General features: G+C 38.7%; 1 protein-coding gene across 1 annotated transcript in view; it reads left to right on the top strand.

Moving 5' to 3' along the window:
- Positions 1-16,946, top strand: part of alk (ALK receptor tyrosine kinase) — a 236,237-nt gene that overhangs the window by 141,277 nt on the left and 78,014 nt on the right. The window contains exon 5 of the mRNA XM_028395006.1: positions 3,074-3,278. Coding sequence (XP_028250807.1) covers positions 3,074-3,278 — 205 coding nt within the window. The remainder of the gene's footprint in view (positions 1-3,073; positions 3,279-16,946) is intronic.

Raw genomic sequence — 16,946 nt, 5'->3', positions numbered from 1 at the left:
CATTATGCTATAAGAGGATTTGGCAGAGAATACAATTTGAATGGTTTGTTTTCCTCCTTCTCTCAGGCCTTTAGCTGCAATTTAAGTATCTGAGGGAATTCTGTTCTCAGCAACAGTTGGCCTGATTTGGTATGCTATGTCAATAAGAGCCTGACTTGATTGAATCTGCAACTGCACAGAGAGCGAGAAAAGTGTTTACCAGCTTGATTCAATGATACACAATACAACTATTGCTTTAGATTGAAATGTTTCTGATTCTGTTTTTTTTTTTTTTTGGGGGGGGGGGGGTGTCTTCCTCCTCTGAGCAATCAAGTACCATTTTAGAAACACTGCTGATTAAGCTGGTGTCACCAAGTCTGAACTTATCAGATAAATGTGAAATTGCCTCCAAGCAAGTCTATTTACTGCAACAACAACAACAAAAAAGGCCAACTAGAGAACAGGTGGCGATGTGGGTGAAAAGAACAGAAACAAAAATACTGATTAGTGGTTATTGAAAGTTTCTCACTTCAGCCACAGAGTCTTGAATTGTTTTAGAGATAGAGTCTTCCACCATTTAGAACAAGTGTTTTGAAAAGATCCTGGTGCCTTACAGAATGAGTCATCCTAACCTGTAAGAAAGCTGTGAATTTCCACATCTTTTATGTTGTTCCATTGATTGTTCATCTATATTTGTTCTTTTTGAAGTCATGAAAAGATCCCCTGTTTAGGAAACCGTGACTTTTAAGTGTTTCTTTGACATATGTTCTCCTCCTCCTAACCCTCTATCCTTGTGGGGACATGGTGGGGACCAGTCTCGGCTGCAGTGGGTGGTGGGAATCAAATATTGATCTATGTGTGGGCTTTCCTCTGTACTTTGTTACGGAAGCTCCTGTTATTGTGCACTGGATAGTCCAAGAAGGCCAGGCCCTTTCCCCTGAGAACCACTGATGTGCTCTGTGAAGACTTATTGAGCTTTGATTCCCATGTCATCCATGCTCCTGAACTAGTGAGTGGGTGTAGTTTATGACAAGGAGATCAGGTTTCTGCTCTCCATCGGTGTGCCATTTGGGCAGAATTGATGACACAGCTGTGCTTATGTTTGATTATATTTGTACATTCTGCTGTTTCATAGGTAGGAGGACTGCAGTACTGTATGATTTTATTCAAAGCTAAGGATAAGGGTGAAGGGAAAAAAAAATGACACTTTCACTGGATTTTGACAATCAGCAGTACCTTGAGGCAGCAAGACGTCACCTGAGTCATAATAAGTAATGATGACCTAATTAGATATGTTCATGTAAAAAATATTTCACAATGTGTCAGAATCAGGTCGCCCAATTTTGCCTGAAATCTAGAAGTACTGGGGCCAGCATTGCTAACACACTGAAATTAAGGGATTTGCAAATGCAAATGTAAAGTTGAAGTAATTCTTTTGTAGCACTGAGGGCAAACTCATGACAACGCGGGCCTTAGTTCACTTCTTATGTTTGGCCTATGCCATAAGCATGTGCTGGTCATGTGAGTCAATGAACCACATGTGACCTTCCTACTAGTTGTAGGATAGAAGAAACTTTTTAGATGATATTTTATGCATTTTCTAAATTATATTTCAATGCAAATCATTTTTAAAAACAAGCCGATGAGTGATCATATTTATTCGTACTGCTAACCCCACCCCCCACCCCCATCATCATATTACAAATGCAAATTGTGAGTCAGTTGAAGCAGACCTTGTAATGTAGTAACTAAGGGCATCAAGCTCTGTTAGGTAGCGGGATCCACAGGTGAAGCGAAGGCAGAAATCTTTCTATGGATTCACAGTCTTTTCTTTTTATTTTAATTGTAGCTTGAAAATAATTGCTTCCATGCAGGTATCTTATTAGAACAAGGAAGCAAGAGTTAAAAAGCTTCTGCCTTCAGGCCTAAATCCCTCCCAGGCTAAGCCTTAAAACCTTTACATCAATTCGCAACTGGGTGTGTGAAAAATGTGTTCACAGTCCACATTGCCTGCAAATTTGCTGTAAGCATTCGGACTATCCATGCCAAACTGTCTGGACCCTCTGTGTAAGAAGCATGCAAATGTGGAGGGAAGAGGAAATGAGGCTTAACTGGAGCACTCTAATTTGAAGGCATTCAAATTCTACAGTTTTTTAGCAAAACAAAGTTATCACGCATGTATAAAGCTCTTGTCATTGGAGTCTGAATAATCCAGATTCAAAAGTTTTGCAGCCATTAAGAGTTTCCACAGCCTTATTTTCCCACCCCTCTTCTGTTTTATAACTACCAACATACAGCTAATGGCAAAATACTGTGAAATAGCTGACATACACAAATAGACACGTGCGTCCTAGTTAGAGAAGCATACTTGAATGCAATCTGACCCTTGCAAAGTTGGTATTACCATTATCCAGAGGCATGAAAATGGAAACTATCAAAAAAAAATGCACAAAAAGAAATACATTATGCATCTGCTAAAAAAACTCCCAGATTCATTTTTACAACTGTATCTGCAGCAGTAAGTTCACCTTATGACCCTTACACTGGCAAGCAAAATAAACAGCAACAACAGGGCGAGCTCCCATTGAACTCTTTCATTGAATGATACAAAATCAATTATTCTTTTCAGACTCCTCTCATCAACAATACTTTTCTTAACTTGAACATATTAAAATTGGATTTTGCTCCTTTCAAGTGGAGATGCTTTGTGCTTCCATGCCGCATACACCAGCAGAATGTTCAGCTTCTGATGAACTTCCTGCATGAATCAGTGCAATAGGTTTGAAAGTGAAACGGGGACTTTATTATCAAAGCTATAAAAAATGGGCTTTGATTTTTCACCCGCTACACTTTTTTTGTGCACAGGGTGTCATTGACTACTCATTTTCAAAGCAGCTTTATTTCATACATTTTCATCAAGCTGCTATTCTTAGACATGGCCTTAAAACTATCCCACGCCATAACTCATCACACTTCTGGATTCTGTACACACAGCATGTCATCACGTTTGAGAGATTATCCTTTCTGATTATTTTTAACCTGCATTACGCACAGGGTTTTCTGATTTCTGATCTTTTCTTCTTCTCTCCTCCAGGTCAGTTCTTCTGGGTAAACAGTTCAGCATTTAGTGGCCCATGGGTCCTGAGTCCATGGCTCTGGGGTGGGCAAGGTCCCTGTAGCCTGGACATGGCTGTCTTCCTCCATCCCAAACAAAGCGGGCAATACACCATTTGGCTGATAGAGCGGGACAAGCCACCAATTGCCCTCTTCTCCACAGACACTCTCCCACGGATCACAGGGTAAGCTTTTATTTTACACAAACACAGAAGGCCAGAGGTATTTCTCATAAAAGACACCAAACTAATTGGTGTCTTTGGGGGGGTTGTGACTCCTGCTGCTCAGTTCTACCCTGTTTGTAAGGATTGTGCTCAGGTTCACTGGGTTGAATGCATGTTCCTAAGATCATCTCTCCCACGCCTATGTAAAAGTGTTTCCTTACAGAAAACATTCAAAATAATCAAAAGGTGGCTGCTTCACTGAAAGCCTGGAGATTGTTGAGGACAGAGTGAGAACTGGCTGGCTAAGTGGCTAAGATAGGTTGTTCAAAAGTACAGGCAATTTCCTTTTGCAGCAGCCAGGAACCAATCAGCAATAATTTTATTGCTATTACCTTCCGGTGTGACTAATTCCTAATTAACATCTGTCAGTGTTCCTCTCATTGTGGCTTTTCATTGGAGGCATGTTTTTTTTCACACTGAGAGCAAAGGGGTAACAGAAGCCAAGATGATTTTCACTTCACCTCTATATACTTGGCATGTGTGCAGCTGCTCTTCCACTATTATTACCATAGTTGTATTCAAGGTTTTAGCACATAGGAAGTAAGAACACAAAGAGCAATTCTCAGCATGATGCTATGGACATGTTGCATGCTGTTTGTGTGTGTGTGTAATCTCTTAGGGCATTGGTATCAAATGAATGTCATGCTTCGTACATCCCCCCTGTCTCTATAGATGTCTGTGTGTGGGAGTGGATGTGCAGTAATATGTGTGTGTGTGTGTGTGTGTGTGTGTGTGTTTGTGTGTATTTATGCAAATACTCATGCTTGTGTTCTTAAGGGAGCATAGTAGGGAAGCGCTCATTACACGTGTGACGGATTAGACTGTGCGTTTGTGTGCTCTCATTTGTAGTCAGAGGCTGCCATCCACCCACACCATCTCTGCTGTTAGCAGACTCATGCGATCAAACTATCCATATTCCTGCTCCAATGGGAGGACACTCATATCATGAGAAGAGAGGGCAAAAACAAAAGTAAGAACAGCCACCCGCGGACATTGGAAGAGTCAGCTTGGTTACTAATTGCCAACCTGTGCCTTTGCTTTTGAATTTTAATGTATTTTCACAGGTTTGTGAAAAGTTGTCAGGACATTGAGCACAATGTTAGAAAGAGTTGTGAACAAAGCATCCTTGTACACATTAGTCATTGAACAAGGTCCCTCTGACTAGAAGGTAGATTAAATCTTAACACATTTTCTATTTTTTAGGTTTGGGATTCTCGTTGTGCTAAATCTCAGCTTTAATTTACGATTTGAGCCATACTCAAAAATAATTGTTGCTTTTTATAAATGTTTCTTTATGTCCTTGTGCCATAGCCTGCAGGCATGTTTTAACCAGGTCCCACCTCTCTGTCATAACCCCGCCTCTTCGATCAAGTTAAAAAATGGCATTTGGACTACAAACAGCAACGGGACAAGGGCAATTGTGTTTGTAGTTCTATTCAAAATATTAGCATACTTTTCACCCAGAAGTTGTGCCATGTCAAAGCTAACAACCTTGTACAAAAAAAACATGCCATAGCAACTGAGCTGCTCTGAACTGTAGCTACATACTGACATGTGTATGGTCCTGAAAGTCTACTTACTTCCAGGTGTTTTTTGCATAATGATCTGTCCATGATGAGAATTTTTTTTTTTACAAACTGCTGTCATAGTAAACTGTCCATGTCCTCAAAAAGTCTTCAATTAGCAGCTGCAGGCTCAGCTGTCCATGTCCAAAAGTCTAAGAGGTGTAGCTGCATAATGAACTGTCCGTGGTGCTGAAATATCTACAAATTGCAGCATTGTGCTGAAATGCAGAGATGTCTGCTTTGTAGCTGCATTTGTCCTGCAAGCATACATAGTATAACATTTTAAAAAAGTATATATGTATCTTCTGATTTAGCCATTACTCAGGCCTTGTTTCTAAGTAACTCATCAAATTTTACAAAGATGTCTGAAATAATGTCATGTTTACAAAGCGCATGGTCCTTTCTACCTAATGATAATGACTAGCACCTGCAATTATGTATGGGAATTACCTGTCTTCAACTTCTGTCAACTCTTACCTTTGATAAGTGTATTAGTGACTGCAGTGGTAATGAAACTTCATGCAGACATTTTTCTCTTACACCCATACTGTTCAAGTGTGTTTGTGTGAGCCATGCATGGGTGTGGAAGAATATATCCTACAAAGCCAACCAGTATCACCTTATGATCGATAGCTTGTGTAGTGTAGGGGAAGGAAGGAAGAAAAGTTAATGCTAAGTTTGAACATTATGGCAGGTGATAAATGGTATAATAATTCCTCCAATATAAACCCGCATATTAAAGTAAGTACAGTCACAAATATTGGGAATATCCTTTTAAGTGCAGCTGTTTACACAGGCTGCAACCACAATTTACCTGAGTGAATGCCACATGAAACATATTCTAAATCCTTACGCTTTTGTCCTTTGAAAATTGTTACCCAAAAAAGTGCACACTGGGGTACAGCTGTACCTTTATATATCCCTGGTAGAGACATAGAACACTAAAGCTGCTGCTGCTCTGCAGACATGCTACTTATTCTATGTATTCTGTGTGCACACACAGAGTAAGCCTTGTCAGCTGACACAATCTCTATGCACACTGGAAAAACAAAATATTTTATCTCTACTCTGAAAGCTGCTCTGCACAATAGAGGCAGTTGGCTGAAGACAATTAAAGCATAGCTACATTTTAATTTCTAACTAAACCAGCTGTAATCCCTGTAAGTAAAGGGGATTATTCTTACTTCTAACTTAATTTTCAATTTACAGCCCCCTAAATAAAATAGGAAGCTGCCACAATTATAGCATTACCCTACAATATGATTATGTGTCTGTTTTTGCAGTAGATGCACATTTGTCTTTGCAGTTAACTTATGCAATCTTAACTTATAAGCGGTAAGAACAGCTATGATTGTACCTTATTGGTGTTCCAATACATAAAGACAAATATGTTTATATGAAAGAATAGTACATCATAATGTGTGGCTTCAGTATGCCAGGATTACGGACAGTGGTTACTTTAACCCCTTCCACCCCAAGCCCATTTTTAAGGCATCAGCTTGAAAATGGCATGCCCAAAATTAATTGAGTATATCTCAGCAACCACTAGGTGTATTTGAATACTTTTGGTGTCATAATAAAGGGGACAGAAATTTGCACAGTTGTGTATTAATTTGTATGCCTCTGGATCTTTGTAAATTAAGATGGCACAAAGCAGAAATGATAAAAAATGTCCTCGTCTGTTGAAAATTTACACTTTTACAATGAATATCTCCTTACAAATGATGTAGATGAAGCTATGTGCGGCCATCTTGGAAATTTAATTAATTAATTAATTTAATGAACCAAACTATATATTTCACTTTTAAGTCACTATTGATATTCATCACTTCTATTTACATCAGTTTTTACTTGTATACATACATTATTACACATCTATAGGTTATAATAGATGTATAAAGCAGATAGGCCATGCCCACCTAATGCTAAGCTAATACCTCGACAAATATGCAGGCTCATAACTCCGCAATGGACGGGTTGATTAGGGTGACACCTCCATTAAAAGGTCAGAACCAATAGATTTGACAGGTAGTAGTAATATTAGTGCTAGACTCACCAATGACCAGCCACATGGAAGAAAATGCATTTTAAGCTAAACGACCGTTGCCACATTCTCCCCCCAAAAAAGTCCTCCACAAACACTGATTTTTTACTTTTATATTCTTTATATTCTAATTTACCAAATGTTTATAATATAGCAAAACAACTGTAACAATGTCAATTGGTAAAGTCTCAGCTTTCATATGACACCTTGTTTGTTTGTGTGACTTGAAGTATCAGAGAGCTAGCAGTAACCATGTGGCAAGTGTGTCGACTTTGATATGAGAATTTTATTTTGATGAGTTTTTATTTTTGGGTGCATGAAAAAGCCCCCAAATTTGGGGGCCGTGGGGTGGGAAGGGTTAAAAGAAAGGTACTAGAGCTTTGTCCTTCTGTATTTAAATACATAAAAAAAAATATTGCTCGCTAGAGTCCCTTCATTTTCGGTTTGTCCTGATGTGAAATGCTTTTGTATGGAGCTGTTTTTTCATTCTTGCAACTTAGCTCAAGGATCCAAACACCAATAATATACTCTAGATTCTCTCTGTGCCCTTTTTCTGTTTCCACACTGTTAAAATTCTCCATGACCGTCATGACACATCCAACCCAAAGAGAGTCTCTCACAGCCATGTTTTTGGGGTTCAGTGAGTGTAGCTAAACTAGAGTGAGAGAGATGGGTCACCTCGAGGCCCTCTCATTGGCTAAGCGGTGCATTCATCCTTGGCAGTGATCTCCTCCTCCTCCTCCTCTCCACTTAGTCCTCGTCTGGGTTGACCTCCAGCCCGCGGACTGTGACCACAGCCGCCGCAGGGCCGCAGCTGATAGGATCCTCATAGCTCTGGATCTGGGAGTGCTGCCAGTGGGAAGGCAACGATTGTTAGGGATCATTTGGAAAAGCAAAAAGGCTTAGTACTATGTTTTTCAGCTTGTTGGCCAACAATGTTATGTTGTTCATAATGTCTCACATAGAATGAACCATAATGTACTGAAGGAAGTGGCTTTATGTGTTTATGCTCTGGATTAATCCCCATAGTTAAATTGAATAGATTTATCTGTGTTGTCACATTTGTGTGATCAGAAGGGTGAATAACGTTTTTGGTCATATAAACTGTAATAATTGAGCCACAAACACAGCCAAAGAAAAGAGGAGAAGCTCTGCCTTTGGGCGACTGTTCAGGCACAGTCTCTAAAAGGAAATCTGAGGGGATACATTTTTATGTTTTGACTTACTCTGTTTCCTTGTTTGTCTGTGGCTGCCTCTTTGCTATTTTCATATTTCAAATGTAAATGAGACTTGTTATAGCAACGGCCACACCACTGTTCTTGGTGGCTTTTATACCAGCGAAAGGAGGCAGCAGCATTATTTCAGTGTCACAGAGACACATTTTGTCTCTACGACTGCTATTTTCCGCTCTGGTATAGCTTTGCTTTTCAAGGAACATGACACAGGGAAGGGAATTTAAAAAAATAAAATAAAAGGTTATTCAATGTCTATCATATATTTGTGAAACATTTAACGAGGTGTTGAGAATTGTCACTGGTGATTCAGTAAATACCTGTGGCGTTCTTAGAAAACTGCAAAAAGAAAATGAAAGGTGTAGGCAGTTATTTTTCTACCATTATACACAGGCACAGCTCAAACACTGTCCTCTGCATGTATGCATTTTCTACTTATTTATCTCCTCACTCAATTCTCTGTCTCAACAAAATATTATGATAGTGTCTCTGTAGCACTGTGGTGCCAGTTCCCGTTGGGACTTCATCAAAAACTTGAGAAGAGAAACATTTCAGCCTCATATAGGCACTTTTGAAAAGAAAAGAAAAACAGCCTATCCACAGATGAGTTATATCTTGTCATCTTCAGCTTGCATACTCTACAATCCTCTCCGTCTCTGGCACGCTCTCTTTATCTTTTTCCCTTCTTCTCCGCAGACAGGTTACATAAGGCACCATGGTTTTTTATTCCCACCCTTCCCACTGTGCTCATAGACCTTCCGTCTCATCTAAGAATCTCTAATCATATTTTCCAAAAGTTGTCTTGTACATTCCTGACAGCTGAAGTTTTATGCAAGTGTAGAGGAAGGTGATATTTGGGGAAAAAGCATCAGTGGCCTACTTTTTTTTTTATATGTTGAGACTGAATTTCAGTTTTTACCTATGGCAAAAAATGCACGAGGAAATTCAAGCCCCAGACATTAAAAGCTTAGCATCTAAATCACAAAAGCCTTTTGCTGTGATGCGCATTTTGCATCAAAGAAAATGCTGAGATAGAGGTAGTGTTTTTTCTCTCTGCTTTTCCTCGTCTCCCTGGGGGCTTGTGTTATGAAGAGCATGTCTCTCAGGTGTATTGCGGGTGTGCAGTGTTATCTCACTATAAAGATGGCTGTTGCTCAGACAGAAAATATGTCAAGTATCTTATTTAAAAATGAAGGAATTGAAATGCCAGTGCACCACATATTTTAACATTTCTTTAAAAACATCAAACCTATTTCAAGACCGTTGTACCATTTTCCTACAATCTGATGTTACGGATACTAAAGGCTGTAGTTACCTTGTAGTCTTTTAAGGGCTTCCATTTACATATAAAACAGCAGGACAAGATCTTTGATCAGTAACCATTAAGTTTATATTCCATTTAATATGTTTAATATTCTTTAATGTGGAGATGCTCTTGTGTCTTCTTGCTAAGTGAACCTAAATTTATTACCATCCATAAAACCAGAGCAGCCCAGAGTCCAGCAACCATGCACTGTTGCTGTAACAGAGCAGAATGATGTGGAGTCCTTTGGAATGCCTCCTTGCAAACTCTAATACAAAACATATGTGTTTATCGGTGTCTGTAAGCTACACAGAAGGTAATAACTTTCTACTTACTTGTTGAAAATAAGTTGCAATATAAATTTCCCTACTAAATTGCTGCACTCTCCACTACCTCCTCAACATCGCAGTGTTTGTGTCACTGCTGTGCTGCTGCCATATCAGATGCTTCGATAAATTAAATGTACTTTGTGCAGCTGACAGAATTTTGCATCTTTTACTGATACAAAGCTCAAAGTGACGCCTCTCTTTCTCTAATCCTACATTGTCGGTGAGTCTTTTGTAGCCAGCGTGACCTATCGCACATACAAGTCGTCTGTCGTCATAAGTTCTTTATGGATTAATAACTGTAATTTTATATCTTCTTTTTTGTCAGAAGGCTTGTAGCTTCTGTACCAGATAATAATTAAATCACTTCATGAATACATTTTCTGCCAAACTGTTAACATCATAGGGTGAAGAGGGATTTTTTTTTTTACCTCATCTTTTGAATGCCTGTGCAAACTTTCATTATGATCCAGCCAGTTGGCATCTAGTTGGATAAACAGCGACTAAAACAGTATTTGTTAAATACAGAAGATAAACAATTTAATTAATTCATAGCTAAACAACTACAAACAGGGATGTAGGATGGATCTTAAAAAGACCACATCCTTCCTGATAAATTGAAGTCATGCCTGCAGACTGGAAACATGACTGATATTTGTCACTCTTCCAGTATACTGTAATATACAAATGTAACCTGTTGACATTATTTTGACACTAACTGGCCAATATTCTAAAGTCATTATGCACCAGAAATATTGAACTGTGCATCTGCAGCTTTGACGAACATTACCAGGGAGCGATTTGTCAAGTGTCTGGAGTGTCAAACTACAGTGGCACTCCACTGGAAATACAGACCCCACTACAGTTGTTGTGTTACTTGTGTTACAGATCCTGTAGCAGCCACTTGTGTGTCATCATGCAAGTCAGATGAAGGTGATCCAAACACATAAAATCTCCAACATAAAAAGCCACAAATGTAACATTGTGGTTGAATCTGTTTCCACTGTTCCAGTGCCTACAGTATATTAGAGCCAATTGGAGCTTTAGCTCAAGTAGCTCGGTTTGACCTGGTTAGAAAAGCAGCAAGCCTCAGATTTTTTTAGACATTTAAACAGAAACACATTTTTAAAAGTGTTTGACTTTCTCATCAGACAGTCACCAGCTGTCCTTATAGCAAATAGACTCTGTGAATATAAGTATAAATTGAACAATCACCAGATAATGAACACTCAGTCTGTGTCTTTTAGGACATGTGAGTCCAAAAACTATGCTCTGAGTCCAGTTTAAACTGTGGATGTAGCATAACTCGAATCCTCACAGACAAACCTGTAGTCTTTTGATAGACTGTATGTGATGCTTACTTTGAGATATATGTGATACATGTGAGATACATGTGATGTTACAGTCATTGGCACATGATGCTTTCCACCTTATGTATCAGAGAAAATAGAACTCTGATCTTTTTGTCTGTGATCTAACATTGAAGTAACACAGGGTGTCCAATTACTGTTGGAAAACCTGGCCTTGTAGTCTGCTCACTTTGTAATATTATGATATAGAAGTTTATTTTAAACTAAACTATGCAAAAGCATAGGAAACATGTATAGATGTCCTAATTCAGTCTGAAAACACAGTCAGCTGAGAGAAATCTCCATGCGCTGCTGCACAGCAGTAACATCCTGCCTTCATTCACACATTCAGCAAACTGTAAAACACATGGACTTTGGCTGTCAGACAGAGAACAGATGTCCCGTACAACAGCTGGCCACCTTTATCCTGAAAGACCACGTTTAACAACAAAGTGAGGAAATGGCAGAAAAACACATCACTTCTCTCTCTCTGCTCCCTTGATACCTCTAAAACTGGTTCTGCTGCTAGAGCATGGGCAGTTTGTTACTCATAAATGCAAAAGGTTATTAGAGTTTAGAGGACAGCAGAAGCCAGGTTAATCAACCTGATTTTTGTTTTAAAATTCAAAAAAAAAAAATTGAATCTTTTGCAGCTGTTGGCCAGGAGTCTTAGTGCCCAGGTTTTTCGGCTCATTCCAGATGTATAATCGCCTCCAATCAGGCCATCCTCCAGTCAACATGGCCATCTGGTAGAATAGCACTTTGATTGTTGAGGTGCCTCTGAGGGTGGCTGCATGCAAGATGAGAAGTCAGGTTTCTAAAAACCTGAAAATCAGCATTTACAGGACAGGACCAGGGATTACAAGTGTGACTCACTGTCATGTCATGTATAATTATGATATGTCTAGTGATATAGTTGTTGTTGGCTGTTGGCTTTTCTTCTGTGCTCAGTCTAGTGTCACAGAATATGTGATTTTTAAGAAAACTTAACGATTACTTTTTGCCCAAATTTGTAGTAGTGATCTCTGAACACACAGTTGTTGCTTCTCACATTATAGAGGTGTTTTCATTGATACTCTCTCACACACACCCATTGGAAGAGAAACAGATGGCTGTTTTGGCTCCCCTCTTCCTTAGGGTTACTTCCCCTCAAGTAGCCGCCACTTGAGCTTCACCCACACATATGTTCATTATCTCCAAGCACTCGATTGCTCTGTGCTGCCCGCTCCGCTCTGACAGCTGCAAAAGCACATGTGCATAAAGTGATTGACTTTTTGAGCCTGGGTTGGGGGGTGTGTTCATACTTGCCAGGTTAAGTTCAATTTAAATGGCGTTTTTGCTTCCCTAGTGTGGTCTGAAGTGAGTGGTACCCCACCAAACACTTGTCCACACTTCCCTATGAAATCTGGCACAGTTTTAAAGAAACATATACAGATGTCAAAAACAGCGACTCAAATGTCACAAATTAATAGCAGCTAAAAGATCCACTTAAAACCCAGTAAATCATAACAACCAATCCCAGGCCAAATGTCAAACAGATGGCACTATCCCAGTGGCAGCTTGTTGCAGCAGCTCCTTAGATCATCATATTCTTTGGGGTTTTTTGTCTTGTTAATTGTGTATCTTTGTTTTTCTGTCATGTTGAGGTTATCTAAGTTAACATTCAACATTACAGTGCATATTTTTATATTGCTGGAATTGCTAAGACCTGCCAGCTTTAACTCACTCTTTTTTTAACTTGTTATATTTTGAGTAATTCTGTCCTATTGTGTTTTTTGCTATTTTATCAACAATGTCCCCCTGTGGGATCAATAAAGTATATCTAAATATCTATCTAATTTAAAAAAAACCAGAGCAGGTGAAAACAGAACAGCTCATGGTGTCAGGGGGAGTTGAACTCCTAAAAAGAATTCTGCCACGTTGCATGTGCTCCCATCATCCCCAACCTTCCTCCCTACTCAGACCTTTGTGGCATCATATGATCACATAGATTGTTGCTTTAGATAATGGCAATAGGAACAAAAGCAGACTGTTGTGTATTAAATAGATTTTTTTTTACAAAGCTTAGTGATTTAAAGTAAGTGCAGTGTACAGAATAAATGTAGACACAGACACTTGGATGTTTCTCTACAGCCTCAGGTAAACAGTTTTGTGCAGAAAACCCCGTCGGCAAAAAAAAAAAAAAATGTTGAATTTAATTGCAACATTGATACATGTTGTTGAGTACTAGTATTTTCATTTTAACATCAGAGCATAATGGTCTTTGTTATTCTTTGGGCCTTCTTGGAGAAAAAAGGATAGGACAGGATATTACACATGCAAAAGTTCAAAAAGCTTTTCTGCGAATGCCTCAGGTAAGTGTTCCATCTGCTCAAAGAGATATGTGCAGGAAGAAGAAATGTATAAAAAATGTAGTAATATCAATGACGCAAGAATGCTGGGTTTTTTTCCCCATCGTAGAAACCAAGTGTTTAACATGCACACCGAGCTGTAAAGTTGCAAACTGCAGTGTTGGCTGTCTGCTTTCCATCCCATATCCTGCAATTTTCCTTCAAATGCATAAACAACAACAAACCACTACGCATTCATCTATTTTAGTGACTCCCTGGTGTTCTTATTCTCTTTATTGATCACAATTACATGAGAATTAACAAGACTTGTGCAAGATTGTAACTTTATGTAATAATCACAAAAAGCTTTCTGCATTTCTTTTCTTTTTAAGATGATGTTTTTTCGGTAGGACTGATTTAGGTTTTCTGCTGTGAGCGGTGTAGTTCTGCACAGCTCTGCACACTTGTTCAGTTTGCCTCTAAGTGACTTGGAACAAAGTGAAGGGATCAAAGAGTGATTTAATCTGATATTCCAGCATCGGAGGTTATTACTGTAGATGCAAGTGAGATAGACGCCAGTCATCCTTGTGTGAGAATAATGTTCATTTCTGCACCAGATTACATCTGTACAAATGGATCAAAGATGAGTGTCAACTAATTACTCTTTGAGCATGAAGTGCTTCTTTTTTCAGCCTGTTGATGAAATATCCTACTTAGTGTGTGAATGGTCTCCTAGAGAATGGCAATAGATATCATTTGGGATGCAATACTCATTGATATTAACACACATTCATAGTTGTCCATTCATTCCTATGAATATTCCTATGAATATTGTGCTGCTCATATTCACTTCAGAGCAGCATATTCTTTGATTCTGGATAGTTTTGATGACAATAAACTCAAAAGTCAAAATGTGTCTGCTGTCCCAGGATTAGTAAGAACACATATTGCAATTTTACACTTTTTCAGGAACCAGAATAAAAGTTTCTTTTACTCCAGAGGCCTTGGTACGGACCGATTTAATCAAGAGCTCTAATGGCCGTGCTGTGATGGAAAATAGTTCTAACTTCAGCGTGTATGTGCTAGTGGGAGTCTTTGTGATGAAAATGATGCCACCAACAGCAGAAAGTATGTTTTTCTCACAGGCCTCCCGTTGCCTCTTAAGCTATGACGAGACCCTGTACACTGTACTTAAAAGAGAAGAATGTGGCTGGGGCATAACACTGGAAGAGTACATCCTGTTTAAATATTTCACAGGCTCCAAATCAAAACGAGGACTTACGATTATGAAACATGGTTTCAGAGCTTCTGGTGTTCACAAAATCAAAGCAAAGTTCAGAAAACTTTGCAACTTTAATGAGCCGTCTTTCTCTAAAACCCAAATAAATCAGCAGTTAGTCTTCTTTATAAGTTATTGTTGTCCTTATGTCCAGTCCAGCAGTTCAAAAAGGTGCTGCATGTATGAGCAATGTGACAAATTGAAAGAAAAAAGTCGCATTTTCACGAGGTTCAGATTATTTTAGCTATGTCAACCAGAGAGCAGATTCTATTCATAATATAGTAATTATACTGGCAATTATATATATCGCCATGGTGTACCACTGTAAAGAGAATTATTTTTTTTCTACCACCACGGCCAGGGATAAAATAACGCAATTACTGCCAGCATCTAACTTTCAATAGCTGATAATTCCCTTAACAGTAGATAATGGATCCGTGGTTAATTAGAAATGGTAATTGATACAGAAGCATATCACAATGTATTGCATTCAAATGCATTGTTATTTTTAATATGAGGTCGAGGGTTTCTGTTACTACATGCATGGCCTTAGGCTGTTGAAGTTGTTTATCGTACAGCATTCTGTGGAGGTTTTGGTATTGTGGGATGATCTTGTAGTTTTTTGGCTTTGTGGTTTTGAAATTGGCAAGCTGTTTGTTTACTTCCAAGTAAGCGACCATGACTTCTAAAACATCTGCCCACCCATTGTATAATTAGTTTTCTTCTTCTATTAGCAAAAGTGTTTAACTAATCTTAGTATTACATTTTCTGTTGGTTTCTGCAGATGTATGGAATAAACATTTAATTTTCTAAAGTATTACCCTGAGCTCAGTTGTCTAATTCTACAATTTTAGGGGGTTTAAAACGTGCAGATATTTTAATGAGTACTTGAAATTAGTGATTGGAGACAAGACCCTGATACATAATAGCACTGCGGTAATTAATAGCACATAAAAATATCCAGCTGCTCATCAGCGCTCCTCTGCGAAAATTAGCTTCAAACAGTGCTGAGCTCTCTGTAACCCTTCTTTGACATGGCAGAACACAGCATGGGTTAACTACCTGAAAGCAGCAGAAACAGCATTCCGTTCTAAAGTGACGCACGCTGTGGTGCAATTTCAGGTGCAGGAACGATAATGGAACACAGGGAAGATGAGGAAAAAACTAGATTTAACTTTCAGAGAAAACCCAGTTGGAAGGAAGCACAGAATGAAGTGATGCAATTGGGTGACACGCTGTAGAGCTGTAGCGTTTCTGCTTCTCCAACACTGTGGCTGCAATGTAGTTTGTAGTTTGTATTAATGTGCATATAGCCACTGGAGACACAACACAGCCACTGTAAGGCTTAACAGAAACATACGGACACTTTACCACACCTTTTTATGTTTCCAGGTCAATGAGCATCCTCACAAATGTAATGAATGTCAACTAAAGGTCATTACTTTTGAATAATCATTCATTTAAATAATGAACAGTAGTGCGGCATCTTAGTAATGAAAAATTCAACTTTTCTGAACACAGTAAATAAGAAGAATTCTTTAAGAGCTAGACTAATCACTGACTGTTCTTCCATGTCAGCACAGTAGATTTAATATTTACAATAATTTTTTTCTACATGTCTGCTGCATGTTTACAAGTATGTTCAACACAAAGACATCTGACTAGCTTATTATTCCACTTATTGTAATGCACTGTGGAAAATGTGTTGACCTTAACCCAGGAGAATTGATTTTAACATGTTTTAACTTCTTGTTTTTACTTTTGTTTTGTGTTATACAACACCAATAGGTTTAGGTTTAGGTCCCTTCAATAGATCCAAATTAAACATCTCATGTTTCCTGAGCCTTTATGAAGTATTACAGAGACGATAATAGAGCAGGCTGCCCACATACAAATCTGATCAAACTAAATTACCATACAGAATGCTTCTAAAACCAGTGGGAGCAACAAGGAATTGACCCACCAACGCTGTTCTTACTTCCTGACTCACAGCCCCCTGACTGTCTGTCTTGTTAGTCTGTGCCATATGAGTGCACAATGAAGTGATAAGAGGAACACTTCAAATCAAAGTACAAGTCTCCTTAATGATTAGATAATGACTTTTATAATTTTTTTTACTTTATGGTTTTATTTTAAATATCCAGGAAATTGTTAAAACAGAGAAAATTATGTTGACCATTGTTTTGGTTGCATCCAGCCAC

The sequence above is a fragment of the Parambassis ranga genome, chromosome 22 (genome assembly GCF_900634625.1).
Source record: "Parambassis ranga chromosome 22, fParRan2.1, whole genome shotgun sequence".
In the NCBI taxonomy this organism is placed as follows: domain Eukaryota; kingdom Metazoa; phylum Chordata; class Actinopteri; family Ambassidae; genus Parambassis; species Parambassis ranga.
This window is presented reverse-complemented; position numbering and strand designations above follow the sequence as displayed.